General features: G+C 53.3%; 2 protein-coding genes across 2 annotated transcripts; one reads left to right on the top strand and one right to left on the bottom strand.

Moving 5' to 3' along the window:
• The first annotated feature begins 194 nt into the window (after positions 1–194).
• dapB (dipeptidyl aminopeptidase dapB) lies at positions 195–3,531 on the top strand. The gene is made up of 3 exons (XM_025703948.1): positions 195–2,830; positions 2,890–3,159; positions 3,234–3,531. The coding sequence occupies exons 1-3, from the start codon at positions 472–474 to the stop codon at positions 3,350–3,352; spliced, it is 2,748 nt and encodes a 915-aa protein (XP_025564285.1). The 5' UTR covers positions 195–471; the 3' UTR covers positions 3,353–3,531.
• An 11-nt stretch (positions 3,532–3,542) lies between these two features.
• gtb3 (glycosyltransferase family 4 protein) lies at positions 3,543–12,908 on the bottom strand. Its single transcript, XM_025702321.1, has 3 exons — positions 12,654–12,908; positions 12,510–12,599; positions 3,543–12,446 (listed from the first exon to the last, which is right to left on the bottom strand). Exons 1-3 carry the CDS (start codon positions 12,717–12,719, stop codon positions 3,960–3,962), a joined length of 8,643 nt encoding a protein of 2,880 aa, XP_025564284.1. The 5' UTR covers positions 12,720–12,908; the 3' UTR covers positions 3,543–3,959.
• Positions 12,909–13,281: the final 373 nt, after the last annotated feature.

Below are 13,281 nucleotides of genomic sequence, written 5' to 3'. Positions count from 1 at the left end.
TCCTAGTGCCCATCTCCATTGGCTGCATGACCAACCAGTAATAATGATAGGAGTAGTATGTTGTAGGGCATCCCGAAAAGGCCGTCAATAGAAGCCCGGCCTGAATAACACCGTGGGTGGCCTCAGGCGACAAACACCCCCGTAGATCTGCTGCGCCTCCCGTTTCACTTGCTGATCGCCTCAACTCCCCGGCAGTCGCGTCGGAAACCCAACCTTCTTGACATCTCTTCTGCCTTGTTTTCGAGTCCATGACTGCATTCGTTCTCTAGAAAGCACGATCCGGTGCACGAACGTGTTCACCACCTTTCGCACTCCTCATCGCCCCCATCACCGCCGATCCCCCGAGCCGACGATAACGATCCCTCGGCTCTTATCTACCGGAGCTGCCAGTGACTCCCTTCCACCGCTCCCCTCGTGATCTTATGTGACACAGAGTCACCAATCTTTCCTTCTAAAGGATCGTCTCCCATAATGGGGAAATATCAAGAGGATGACAACAACGAATTCCTCCCCATGAGCCGTCCACGGCCCTCCACCGCCTCGACATCCTCCGATTCGGGCCTCTCCGTCGATACCACCGCCTACCCCGAAGAATCCAAGTACACTTCAACCGCCCCCGGTACCGATGGACTATCCGATGAGAATAGATACCGAGATGTGGAAGAGGGAGAAGTAGGAGCAGATGAGCCGTTCCTCCCTTCGTCAAAGAAGCCAGCTGCCTCTGGGAGCCGTACGTCTCGTCTGATTTGGGGCCTAGTGATACTCTGCGTCGCAGGTTGGCTTTGGGGCCTGGTGTTGTTCGTGACTCAAAGTCGCTCAGCCCAGCAATCAGTCTCTGAAGCGCTGCAATCGCACGAGGCAGGCGCAATCTCCGGGAGTTCGAGTTCTGGGAAACCGGTTACGCTGGAGCAGGTGCTTACGGGACAGTGGTATCCTCGGTCCCACGCCGTTTCCTGGATCGCGGGCCCTAATGGCGAGGATGGTCTTCTGGTGGAGCAAGGAGAGGATCAGGGCAAGGGATATTTGCGGGTCGACGACATTCGCAGTCGCAAAAGCGATACGACTGCCCAGGAAAGCAGGGTGTTGATGGAAAAGGCAGTTGTGCAAGTGGATGGACGAACGATCTTCCCGGTCTCAACGTGGCCCAGCCCGGACCTAAACAAGGTGCTGCTTTTGTCTGAACGCGAGAAGAATTGGAGACATTCTTTCACCGGAAAATATTGGATCTTCGATGTTGCTACCCAATCGGCACAGCCATTGGACCCAGGTGATCCTGATGCACGTGTGCAGCTCGCAATCTGGTCGCCAACCTCCGATATGGTCGCGTTTGTGAGAAACAATAACCTCTACTTGCGCAAGCTGTCCTCGAAGGAGGTTGTTCCAATTACAAAGGACGGTGGTACGGATCTTTTCTACGGCATCCCCGACTGGGTCTACGAGGAAGAGGTCTTTTCGGGCAATAGTGTAACCTGGTGGTCTGGCGACGGCAAATACGTGGCTTTCTTGCGTACCAACGAGACGGCTGTTCCTGAATTTCCCGTCCAGTACTACCTGTCACGGCCATCGGGCAAGAAGCCTCTCCCGGGACTAGAGGATTATCCAGAGGTCCGAGAAATCAAGTATCCTAAGGCTGGAGCTCCCAATCCCGTTGTGAATTTGCAATTCTACGATATTGAGAAGCAAGAGGTTTTCTCGATCGAAGCACCGGATGATTTCGAGGACGATGATCGTATCATTATTGAGATTGTCTGGGGCACCGAAGGGAAGATTCTTGTGCGCGCAACCAACCGAGAAAGCGATATCCTGAAGGTGTTCTTGTTTGACACAAAGGCCAGGACTAGCAAGCTTGTACGTGTTGAGAATGTCGCTGAGATCGATGGTGGCTGGGTAGAGCCTACGCAGTACACATGGTTCATTCCAGCAGATCCCAACAACGGCCGCCCTCACGATGGATATCTCGATACCGTGATCCACGAGGGCTACGAGCACCTGGGTTACTTCACGCCCCTGGACAACTCAGAACCCATTCTCCTCACCCAGGGAGAGTGGGAAGTAGTGGATGCGCCAACCGCTGTGGACTTGCGCAAAGGCATCGTCTACTTCATCTCTACAAAGGAATCCCCCACTGAGCGGCACCTCTACCAGGTGAACCTAGACGGATCCAACCTCAAGCCTCTGACAGACACCTCCAAGCCCGGCTACTACGACGTATCTTTCTCCCACGGAACCGGCTACGCCCTGCTCAGCTACCGCGGCCCATCCATCCCATGGCAAGCAATCGTCAACACCGAGACTGACGAGCTGAAGTACGAGGAGACCATCGAAGACAACGCTGGTCTCGCACGTATGGTCGAATCATACGCCCTTCCCACCGAGATCTACCAGAACGTGACAATCGACGGCTTCACCCTTCAAGTCGTTGAGCGCCGTCCTCCCCACTTCAACCCAGCCAAGAAGTACCCAGTCCTCTTCTACCTCTACAACGGCCCACGCTCCCAAACTGTCGACCGCAAATTCACTATTGACTTCCAATCCTACGTCGCCTCCAGCCTCGGCTACATCGTGGTGACCGTCGACGGCCGCGGCACCGGCTTCTCCGGCCGCAAAACCCGCTGCATCGTCCGCGGCAACCTAGGCTACTACGAAGCCTACGACCAAATCACCACAGCCAAGCTTTGGGGCGAGAAGCCCTACGTCGACGAAACCCGCATGTCCATCTGGGGCTGGAGTTACGGCGGGTTCATGACCCTCAAGACATTGGAACAAGATGCCGGCCAGACCTTCCAATACGGCATGGCTGTAGCCCCTGTGACTGACTGGCGACACTACGGTAGCATTCCCCTTCCCCCTTCCCCTCCTATAAATACTAATAATTAACCTGAAAACCAGACTCAATCTACACCGAACGCTACATGCACACCCCCGCGCACAACCCCAACGGCTACGACAACACCTCCATAACCGACATGACCGCGCTGCAACAAACCGTGCGATTCCTCGTCATCCATGGCGCCTCGGACGACAACGTCCATGTCCAGAACACCCTCGTCCTCGTAGATAAACTCGACTTGGCGGGCGTGCAGAACTATGATTTGCATTTCTATCCGGATTCAGATCATAGCATTAACTTTCATAATGCGCATAGGATGGTTTATGAGCGTGAGCATCCTCCCCCCCCCTCCTATTCAAATCACGAATACAATATACTAATGTAGTGGCTGTGATGATGATAGGCCTATCGAGCTGGCTCGTCAACGCTTTCAACGATGAATGGCATCGCATAGCGGACCCAGTGCCAGATGATTCGATGTGGGAGAAGGTGAAGAGGTCGTTGCCGATGTTGGTGAATTGATACATCGTAGCTGGCTATATATCTTTATTTTATTGTATTTGATACTAGTGCATGCATATATCATCATGGTTTCGGGTTCATTATAGTCCCTACGTACTGCATGTATAGCATGGTATGGTATGGTATGTACGGGCATGTTAAAGGCGTTAGTGATTACTACGGGAGCAATACATCATGGAAGGTATTGAAAACAAGCATTAAAATAGTAGTCATCATCCATATTACTACTTAGTATGTATGCAAGTAAAAACAAATAATAAACGGAACCATCATCCCAACATTTCTATGCTATGCAAGTCCAATTCAGCTTCCGTGAAATCAATGCCAAACATCAACATCAACATCACCATCTGTACAACCAATCCACACAACAAGGAAATATAAACAGAGATTTCCATGCAATGAACCGAAGCGGAACGCAGGAATCTTCAAAAGAATGAACAAACGAGGTATATAGTACTAGTAAGTAGTAGTATAATATATACAAAAAGAGCGACGGTATTTTTCCTCGTCCCAAAAAGATAAGACTAATATGCACAAGATGCAACAACAACACACAGAGTGGGTATAAACTCTAATGAAAGAGTGGGTGGGTGGTGATTCAAATTCAGACCATATTGCTGCCACCGCCGCCACCACCCTCAATACCCCTGAAAATGCTCGACTGTAAGAACTCCTCTCTCATCATCATGCTCACATCCGAGTTGCGGTACTGATGCAGATCCTCGCGCTGTAGACCGCGCAGTTGCTCTCTGCCAGCTGTGGAGATTGACCGGGACCGCGAGCGACGGTCTGAGCGGCTAACCACCGGCGAGAGACGACCGAGAGAGAGATGCGTGTCTCCGCCGGTTCCGTTGGAGAAGGAGAGAGTCTGCCGGGGTGCAAAGACAGGGAGGGAAGCGCTGCTGGGGAGGGGCAAGAACGAGCTTGCGTCTGTCGAGGTATTGCTCAGACTGGAGCGGATCGACGAAGGACGCTGGTTGCTGGTGGGGAGCATTGGGAAGTTCGAGACGGAGCTGTAGAGGGTGGACATGCCGGAGGCAGCGGACGAGCGCCAGGAGTTGACTGCGCTGCGGGGGATAGTGATGACTTCTTCGTCGATGGGGAGGGTTTGCTGTAAGGCCGTGGCGACGTCCGTGGGTTCTTGGAGATTGGCGTGCGGACGGTTTGCCATGATCTTTGCGGATTTGCCGATCCAGAGCATTTGCTCGTGTTCACGGAGGTATCTGTCACCGCTGAAAGATTTCTGGACGATCTTGCGGGTCATCATTCCCAACTTGCGACGGTGCTCGCTCTTCTCGTACATGCGACGGGTGATCTTTGCGACGTCATCGGGAGTCGGGGAGGAGGTGAGGACTGGAGGTGGAGCGTCGTCTTCGGCGTATTTGCTCCATTCGCCGAGGAGGCCGAGCATGGTGATTTGGGCCTTTGCGAGGGCGAGAGCGTCGTTGGGGGCAACGACGGCGCTGAAGCGGGAGAAGTCGTCGGGGTCACTGAGGACGCGGAGGGAGGCGCCGACGTCGGTGCAGACGACGGGGGCGCCGGTGAGGGCGGCTTCACCGAGGGCCAGGGGGAGACCTTCGGAGAGGGAGGAGTTGAGGAAGAGCCAGGTGTTTTCGAGGACTTTCATGGGGTCCGCGGTGCCGCGGAGGGTGACTTTGCCGCGGAGACCCTTGGAGGCGATGATTTCTTGACATTCGGTGGAGTAGGTGGGGGCTTTGTCGATGGCTCCGTAGATGTCGAGGTGGTAGTCGTCGAATTTCCATTGGTTGATGATGATGTCGGCGGCCAGGAGGGCGATCTTGATGTCCTTGGCGTACCAGACGTGGGAAAGCATGGTGACGGTTGGGCGCTGGGATTTAATCTCCTTGACCGGGGCGAACTTCTGCATGTCGGTGATACCGTTGACGACAGGGTCAACCTTGCGGCGGAAGACGTTGCGGTGCTCGATGGTGCCTTGGCAGGTGCCGATTTCCACTTCCCAACCTGGGTTGAAGAAGTCGGCGCAGGGGGAGATGATGTCGGCGTGGTGCAAGGTTAGGACGGAAGTGACACGCATGAGGCCTAGGAGGGAGTTGCGGACGAAGGGAGAGAGCTTGCAGAGGGCGGATGACAGGCAGAGATTGGTCTCACGCCAACTGATGGCATGGTCCCAGATCTGGAGGGTGCAGTTTCGCTTTATCTTGCAGACGACACCGTAAGATGCGCTCACGCTGTGGTGCGATGCTTGGAACACGTTGGGGATCTTCTCGGGGATCGGGATGGAGAAGATGAAGAGGTAGCGATACCAGAGTTCCAAGGCAATGTCGAGAGACGCCAGCGTGGGGAGCTCCGTGCGGAACCACTCAGACGAAGGGAGGGTGTTGGGCATTTCTTGACTGAGCCAGAGGTCGCGCCAGCTTTCCTTGACGATCTCGCTGTCCCAGACTTGGGTCCAGTGGCGGGAATCTTGGAAGTAGGTGTTGAGATTGACCAGGGCTCGAGTAGCCTGCTGGATATCCGCCTTGGTCAGGTGGATAGCGCGAGCTCCCTTGACCAGTGCCGTCAGGATGGGGATAAAGTTCATCTTGATGTCCATCTCACTGGCAGAAGTAACATTCTCTACTTCCGAGTCCAGCTTGTTCCTGAAGAGACCGTGCGTGGGCGTGAGGAAGTCGAGACCCCAGAGAGGGACAACCTTCAACGAAAGAATGTTCTGCTCGGTTTGATGCTTGGGAATGCCAAAGTCATTGGCAGACTCGCAAATCATATGCCACTTGATGGTCCTCAGCGAGTTGATCATATCGCGTCGGCATGCAGAAACACCACCTCCTTCGTTGGGCCAGGTACCATTGTCCGCAGCCATGACATGCAGGTTCTTCTCTGTATCAGCGCCAAAGTCCTTGGATCTCGTGTTGACGACAGCATCACCACCAGGGCCAAAATTGAAGAGATCACTGATCTTCACGGCAAGCGGGGTCCAGCTAGAGATGTTGTCGTCCAGGTCTGCACTGGCTGTGATGGTATCGGCCCGGACATCCAGATATTTCTTGGCCGAAGCGAGGTCACCGCGATCCCGACTACGCCAGTAGGGAGCGAGGGTCTTGTCTCGGCGCAAGAGTCGTTCATCCATCCAGCGAACGATGACACCATCAAAGTCGACACGTTCCTTCCAGGCCTTCCAGATCAAGGAGCGGGCGCGAGACGTCGACACAGGGAAGCGCTTCTTGGTGAGTCCGAAGAACCGGCTGAAGATGCTTGAGTTCAGGCTGTCGCAGTACAAGAGAGGATTATCATGCACAAAGCTGGTGTGTTTCGGCTTGGCCAGCACAGCGAGGTAGTCGTGTTCCATCATGGGCGGCGTCTGCACCTTTTGTCCGTTGAGCGTGGTAAAGATAGTGGGATGAAACTTGTGATCGTAGAGCCAACGCGCCTCGTAGACATCGGCACCCTGAACGAAAGTTGCCTCGGTGACCTTGGAGTGAGGGATCCAACGGTCAATCTTCTCAGGATGGCGCAGGGGAGGAGCGCACCACGAAACGGTACAAGTGATGTGCGAGAGTGCAAACTCAGCCCGAAGCAATTCGTCACCGAAGCGGGGATTCTTGCGATAATGGTACTTGAAACGGATCAGGTTTCCATCCTTCATGTAAGATCCTGCTTCGATAAGTCCCTTGCGGTTGTACTGAACACTCTGCAAGTGGTTGTCTCCGCGGACACAACGCCGGCCCATTGGGATTCTTGCTTGCGACGACTTGGACAAGCCAAAGGCCTTCTTAGTCGGGGCGCGGTAATCGTAGTGGTACTCGTTGAGCAGCTTTCCACCCTTGAATTCCTGGCGGACCATAAGCAGGACATCCTTGGAGTAAACGCAGACGTAGCTGAGGCTTTTTGTGCCTTCAGGCTCTGTCTTGTGCTGGCCAGAATAGTAGTAGATCTTGAAGCCTCCATCCGTTTCATCGTGCTTGAAGGCAGTGAATGTGCCGTCCAGACTTTGAATGATGAACCTGCTCTTCTGGATGCTGATGGTCATTCCCTTAGCCTCATCCCAGAGCTGTTTCACATTGTCACGACCGTGGAACAAAAAGAAGGAGAGACCGATATTTTGCATAATTCTCGAGTAAGACCAGAGCAAGCTCAACGCCAGGGTAGCCGGTACACGGATAATGGCGTGGTGTTGCCCAATAACATGATCGAATTCTCGCTGAAACTCGGGATCGGCAACGAGGGCTACCACAATGAACTTGACAACTGAAGCGAGCGCGTAGTAGACGGAGTTCCAGGGCTTTGCCAGCATTTGAATGATCGAAGGAAGCTTCTTCGGGACATACGGGATATGCTCGGGAGTCTCAGGATCATTGAAGGTGGCTGCTTCACCGGTACCGTAGTGTGCGTAATCCAGGATGCTAACAGCACTAGCAGCTCCGAGATTGCTTCGGGCAACATGCACATCAAGAGTATCAGTATCGAATTGGCAAAGCCTTCCTTCGAGCCATTTACGGCTAGCCTCAGAGAGCTGGCATGGCTGACCAAGGCACCGGTTGATCAAAGCTTGTCTGACGTCCTTGGGGAGCTTTTCCCAGTGAGCATCACAGTCAAATCCGAGACATAGTTGCTGGAGGAGCTCCTTCTTAGCCCAGCGAATGACCACGGGTGTATTGGACTCCGCGCGGAGTTGACGTGCCATAGTTTCTGTCACACCTGCCGTGACGAGCGACTCCGCAAGCACGGCATGTTCATGAGGCATATGCAGCATCGACTCCGCAACAGCGTGGAGCAGAGTCTCAGCAATGACCTGGCAATTTGCACCGACGTCAATTCGCTGGTCCAGTCCCCGACCTACACAGATGGCGATGTGCAGTTGGGCCGAGGTACTGCAACACAATGCATGAATGCCAGGACCCAATGAGCCAACAGGAACAAGCTCTAGGGAGAGTTCGCCTTTGCCCCAAGCTCCCAACGCCAAGTTTACGAGATCGTCAGATTTCGGGAACGCTTCTTCGATTCTCGTTTCCTTTCTACGCGAAAGCAGGATCTCTTTGACTTCCACACCGGGATGGGCTTGCGGATTCAGGCTCAGGCGCGCGTCGGACGGAACAAGCGAGAGCTTCTCGTAGAACGTTTGCAGCTCCTGTTGGGACCATTCTGGATCTGACCACGGAGACGTGTATGCATGGAATACCCTTCCAAGCTCCACAGGAGAGGAGACCTTCTTCGGCATGCCCATCTTGGCCTTGAATAGCGTGAGAATGGCGACAGTCCACGTGGCAGACCCGAGGCCAATGACCTCCGAGTACAGGAAATGCGGCAGGCACGTCTTGAGAGCGATACCAACAGGTAAGCCGACAACACACCCAATGAGTAGGGTCTTGAAGGCATGCGGGCCAGAGAAGATCTTCGTGTACTGGTACCAAAGGAGACCGGTGTATGCCAGAATGTAAGCAACAAAGATGATCATCGCTTCCATTGTATCCTGGAAGGTCCAGATCAGAGCGGTGGCAAGAGCCAAACTCCATACGTGCCACCCGAGATACTTGAAGAGAGTCCTCCAGTACACCATGCGCTTGTATTTCACATCGCGTTTCTGTGCCAAGCGGATATCTTTGGCGTTGGGCACAGCAAGCGTGGTCTGCTTTCCAATGAGATCGTGAAGCTCCTGAGCCTTGGTGTCGATGAGGACCGCACCGATCAGGTAGTATGCGAGACCGAATCCAACGGCCATCCGCTGCGAACTGCTAACCGAAGGGGCAAGACCTGTCAGTTGGCCGCCGGTGAGTAGCTCCACCCACTTATCGAGTAGGGCTAGCAGGAAGTACAAGACACCGCATCCGATTTCTCTGCTGGACTGTCGCCACTGGATAAAGGCATTGTGCAGCCGTATGCCCTTTTGCGAGTTCCGAAGCACCTCCAGTCCGACCTTAGTTTGGATGTTCCAGGAAGAGCTGAAAGGAATTGGCCTAGGCACGTCGGCATATCTGCAGTACCAGTCGAGGAGGAAGTTGGTTGCCTCCCAATCCTTGGCTAGCTCCAGCACCAACTTGTCCGTGGTAGGCTTCTGGTAGAACCAGCGTTTGGTCTCCGCGAGGACATCCTTGAGCAGCGCTTCCCGAGATAGTTTCAGGACTGCTGGGTCACTCAAGTTTCCAAAGACCTTCTCATCATTGTTACCGTAAGTCGCAACGTACCACTTTCGGATTTCGGTATCGTCTGTTCTCCGAATGCTCTGGTACCAAGTGACCCATTTGGAAGAGACCGATCTCAGACCGAGCAGCAGCAATCCGATGAAAGCATAGATCACGGCAAGATAGATGGCCGAATCATGACCGGTGAAGGTGGTCACGATGGGCGAGACAAACAAGATCGGAACGCACGCGAAGATGATCTTGCGGCCAGAGAGGAACGTGGAGCCAGGGTAGCTGAAACTCGCCAGCGAGGCAAAACACGAGAAATAGAGTGTCAGTGCGATGAGGTAGAGGTAGAAGATGATTCCGGCACGTGGGCTCTTGACGGCCGAAATGCAGATGAACCCGATGAGTCCACCAGCTACTGTGAAAGCGATACCAGCAATGAGCCTGATCAGAACGAACATATTGGCAGCTGCGAAGGCCATAGAGATGAGATAATAGGGTCCTCCGCATGCAATCCAGGTGCCAATAGCACCGGAGAGCAAGAGCGAAATCATGAGCGCAATAGTGGCGCTCTGTTGCTCCTCAGCCGTCATGAAGGCAGAGAGATACAGTCCGCGACCGATAATCGTGAGCAAAATGATATCAATCAGAGCCGGGAAAGCGAACACACTAAGGAAAGTGAAGCGCTGGTATCCACGCATGGGCTTGACCTTGTGAGTGGGATCAACATCAATCTGAGCACCGGCATATGAAGTGGCCATGTCTGGAGCACCGTGGATCCAGTCAGGAAGCTTTTCATCGTTGTAACTTTTACGGAAACGATCCGAGAGAAGTTTACCAAAGGCACTGGGCGAAACATCAAAGTAGGCCTCGCATCGGGATCCTAGAGCGAACGATTCGGCGAAAGCTGCAGCCTGATCGGACTGGTTGTTGAACAACGGGTTGCGGTCAGTCACCTCGGCATAGATCTCGTCGAGAGCACCCTTTCGTGCAGCGCAGAACAACGACAGGACCATGATGTCGGTGTAAGCATCGATAGGGCCATCCTCGACTAGCTGTCCTAGACCTTTTGAGATTTGAGCGAGGTCATCTTCTCTCCGCTCTCGCAGTACTTTCGTGAAGACCGATTCCGCCTCGTAGAACAATGCAAGAGACGCGGCAGCAGAAGGGTATTGGCAGCCCTGTTCCTTGTACCAATTCATGCGAGTTTCGATCAAGACTTCTGGCGAAGCCGACCCCTCGAGATAGGCAACCGTGTTGAGCTCCTTCAGCTGAGCTAGCGTCGGGGCGTCCACAAGTTGTCGCCGGATGTATGCACACATGGTTTCAGAAAGATCGCCCTTGGCATCAGTCAATGACAGATGCTGCAACAGCAAAAGCCGCTCTTCCGGACTCAAGGCGTCAATGTCCTGGATGATGCGGCGCGGTAGCCCGATTTCCTCGTTGATATCTTTTGACCATCTCGCCAACGCGAGTTCTGCCTCGAAGCAAACGTGACGGGGGTAGCCTTTGGCGGAGAGGAAGGTGTGTAATACGGTGCCAGCCAGTCCCTGGGCATTCTTCGAGGCAAAGACATCAAAACTATCCGCGTCCATCTGATACACAGCCCAGAAGCGAACATCAGCACTCTTGCGTAGACCAGAATCTAACCCGAGGTAAACTCGCAACGTATCGTTGGACGCCATGTTCGACAATTCCTTGATCGAGGCGGCCAATTGATCCGAAGCCATCCAGCTCGAGAGGGCGAAGTTTTCATAGAACTGTCGAAGGAGGAGCCCCATGTTTTGCATTTTCGACGACGGAACCGGATGAAGCAGATTCAGCGATTTCAGACGCTGCTGGGAATGAACGATTTCTGCGAAGGCAACCGGGGTGGCCTCTGAGCCGAGCGGAAAACAACCAAGTTCCTTGTATTCAACACCAGCCATGGAGATGGATAGCGGACTGCCCTGAGACTTGACTTGAGCGACCCATTCCGGAGGCTCGCGGAGCTTGTTGGCGGGTGTGTTTTTACCTTTAGACGACTGTTCCGAAGAAAAGAGCAAGTCGTCCAGGGACGGGAAATATGCGCGCAGTGTATCCCAAGAGGCCTTGGCCACATAGTTGCGTGCAATGTCGAGGTTGGTGCGCCAGCGATCGTGGGCCTTCATGGTCTCTGCATCTTTCAGCCAGCCAAAGGAGGAGAGCGGCTCCGGGGTTTTGACATTGATGGCCGCGTTCTCCAGAGCGGACTTGCGGCCAATCCACGGAATTGCACTGTAGAAATTACACCACTGCATAGATCGTTGAACAACAGCATTGGAAAGCGTGACATCGTCGTCGATGGTTTCCCAGGCCAAAACCAAAAAGTCTCTCATGCATGCCTCTGACACAAAGGCTTTGATGGTTGGACGCAGCTTGTCGAGCTGGAAATAGTCGCGCTTCTGACCGTCGGGGAGGATGCTAGCATTTCGGACGACCAGACCAGAGATAGCCGAAGTTTGTAGAGATTGGCCATCCTCGAGGAACGTGGGTGGTCCTGTTTCCAAATACACGGCCAGACCCAGACCATGGATGGCTTCAGCCAATTTGGTGAGAACCTTTGGCGTGAACTTGTCCTCCCAGTTCGCAAGCACAATACCGGAGAAGGCACTTCCGTGAAAGCTCCCGGCCAGGATGCTGTCGATGCTTTCAATGGCGGCGAGAGTTGAATCCTGCTGGGAAGAAACTAGGGCGAGATCAACTCGCCCCAAGACCTGCTTCCCATCGATGTGTGAGATGGCCTGAACAACCCCCGACTTGGACGGATCCACAATCAAGAGGTCGTAGCGATCGAGAAGCTGACGATGCGTCTCATCCAAGGGAGTAGCAAAAGTACCTAGGTAGACTCCCACGGATGTAGGCTTCCGTTTCGTGCAATGCGCCGCGGCCAGGGTAAGCTGTTGGTTGGCAATCTTGTCCAGGCGTTGAGTGACAGCAGCCGGAACAATTTCGACACGCGGTCTTGTCTGAAAGGATATATCAGACAAAGTGATTCCAATTAGCATATACATATTGGGGTGAGAACCCACCTTATACCATCGTATGGCCCTGCGGGTGCCAGAGTAGGTAAGATATGTACACCCACAAACCACACTTGCCAGCAAGATGGCAATTAGAACCTAGCAAGAAGTTAACACAGAAGTTTCTCCGAAGCAGGGCACACAGGCACGTACATATTGCCACCAGAATTCTCTCATGAAAACCCACCCGACGGGTGAGACGTCGAGGATTTGCGCCATCCCGAAGAGAGATTAACGGAGCAAAGTTGCGAAGCGAAGGACATGTAGTAGCAGTAGCATAACAGGAGATCGAGCGGACAGTATTAAACTACAATTAGAGGCTCGAATCGGACATGGGGAAAGTTTGTCTTTCTCTAAGCCATGCTCCAGGTGGGTATTGAAAACCTAACCAGCGGGGTGAGGGGGGTGAATAGAATGACGAGTAGTAAATAGTAGCGATAGACTCTCTGGGAATATAAACGAAGGGAAGGAAGTAAGAAGGTGGTGAGAACGAGGGGCGCCACCGGAAGGATAAAGAAAGGAAAAATAAAAACAAAAATAAAGAAAAGAAAGTAAATATACAAGCAGATGGAGGATGGAGTGATGGGATAGGATGGGATGGATCAAGGAGGGAATGAACGAGCAGCAGCCAAAGTGCCAGCCTCAGGACTTCCTGCACTGACTTGTATGATTGAGCGAGAGACAGAGAGAGACAGACAGCGTGTTAGGTCAGCGGCTACTGCAAGATGTCAGTTAAGGTCCATCTTTTTTTTTTATTATTTTTTTTTTTTTTTTCTGTCTG

The sequence above is a fragment of the Aspergillus vadensis genome (genome assembly GCF_003184925.1).
Source record: "Aspergillus vadensis CBS 113365 unplaced genomic scaffold BO88scaffold_8, whole genome shotgun sequence".
NCBI lineage: Eukaryota > Fungi > Ascomycota > Eurotiomycetes > Eurotiales > Aspergillaceae > Aspergillus > Aspergillus vadensis.
Note: the sequence above shows the minus strand (reverse complement) of the source record. Positions and strands in the feature narration are given on the sequence as shown.

Excerpts from the sequence above, each read along its gene's own strand:
- dapB (XM_025703948.1), top strand. The coding sequence starts at position 472 with ATGGGGAAATATCAAGAGGATGACAACAACGAATTCCTCCCCATGAGC. Across the intron at positions 2,831-2,889 it reads GACTGACTGGCGACACTACG|ACTCAATCTACACCGAACGC; the intron begins GTAGCATTCCCC and ends CCTGAAAACCAG. Across the intron at positions 3,160-3,233 it reads GCATAGGATGGTTTATGAGC|GCCTATCGAGCTGGCTCGTC; the intron begins GTGAGCATCCTC and ends TGATGATGATAG.
- gtb3 (XM_025702321.1), bottom strand. The coding sequence starts at position 12,719 with ATGGCGCAAATCCTCGACGTCTCACCCGTCGGGTGGGTTTTCATGAGA. Across the intron at positions 12,600-12,653 it reads GAGAATTCTGGTGGCAATAT|GTTCTAATTGCCATCTTGCT; the intron begins GTACGTGCCTGT and ends ACTTCTTGCTAG. Across the intron at positions 12,447-12,509 it reads GGGCCATACGATGGTATAAG|ACAAGACCGCGTGTCGAAAT; the intron begins GTGGGTTCTCAC and ends ATATCCTTTCAG.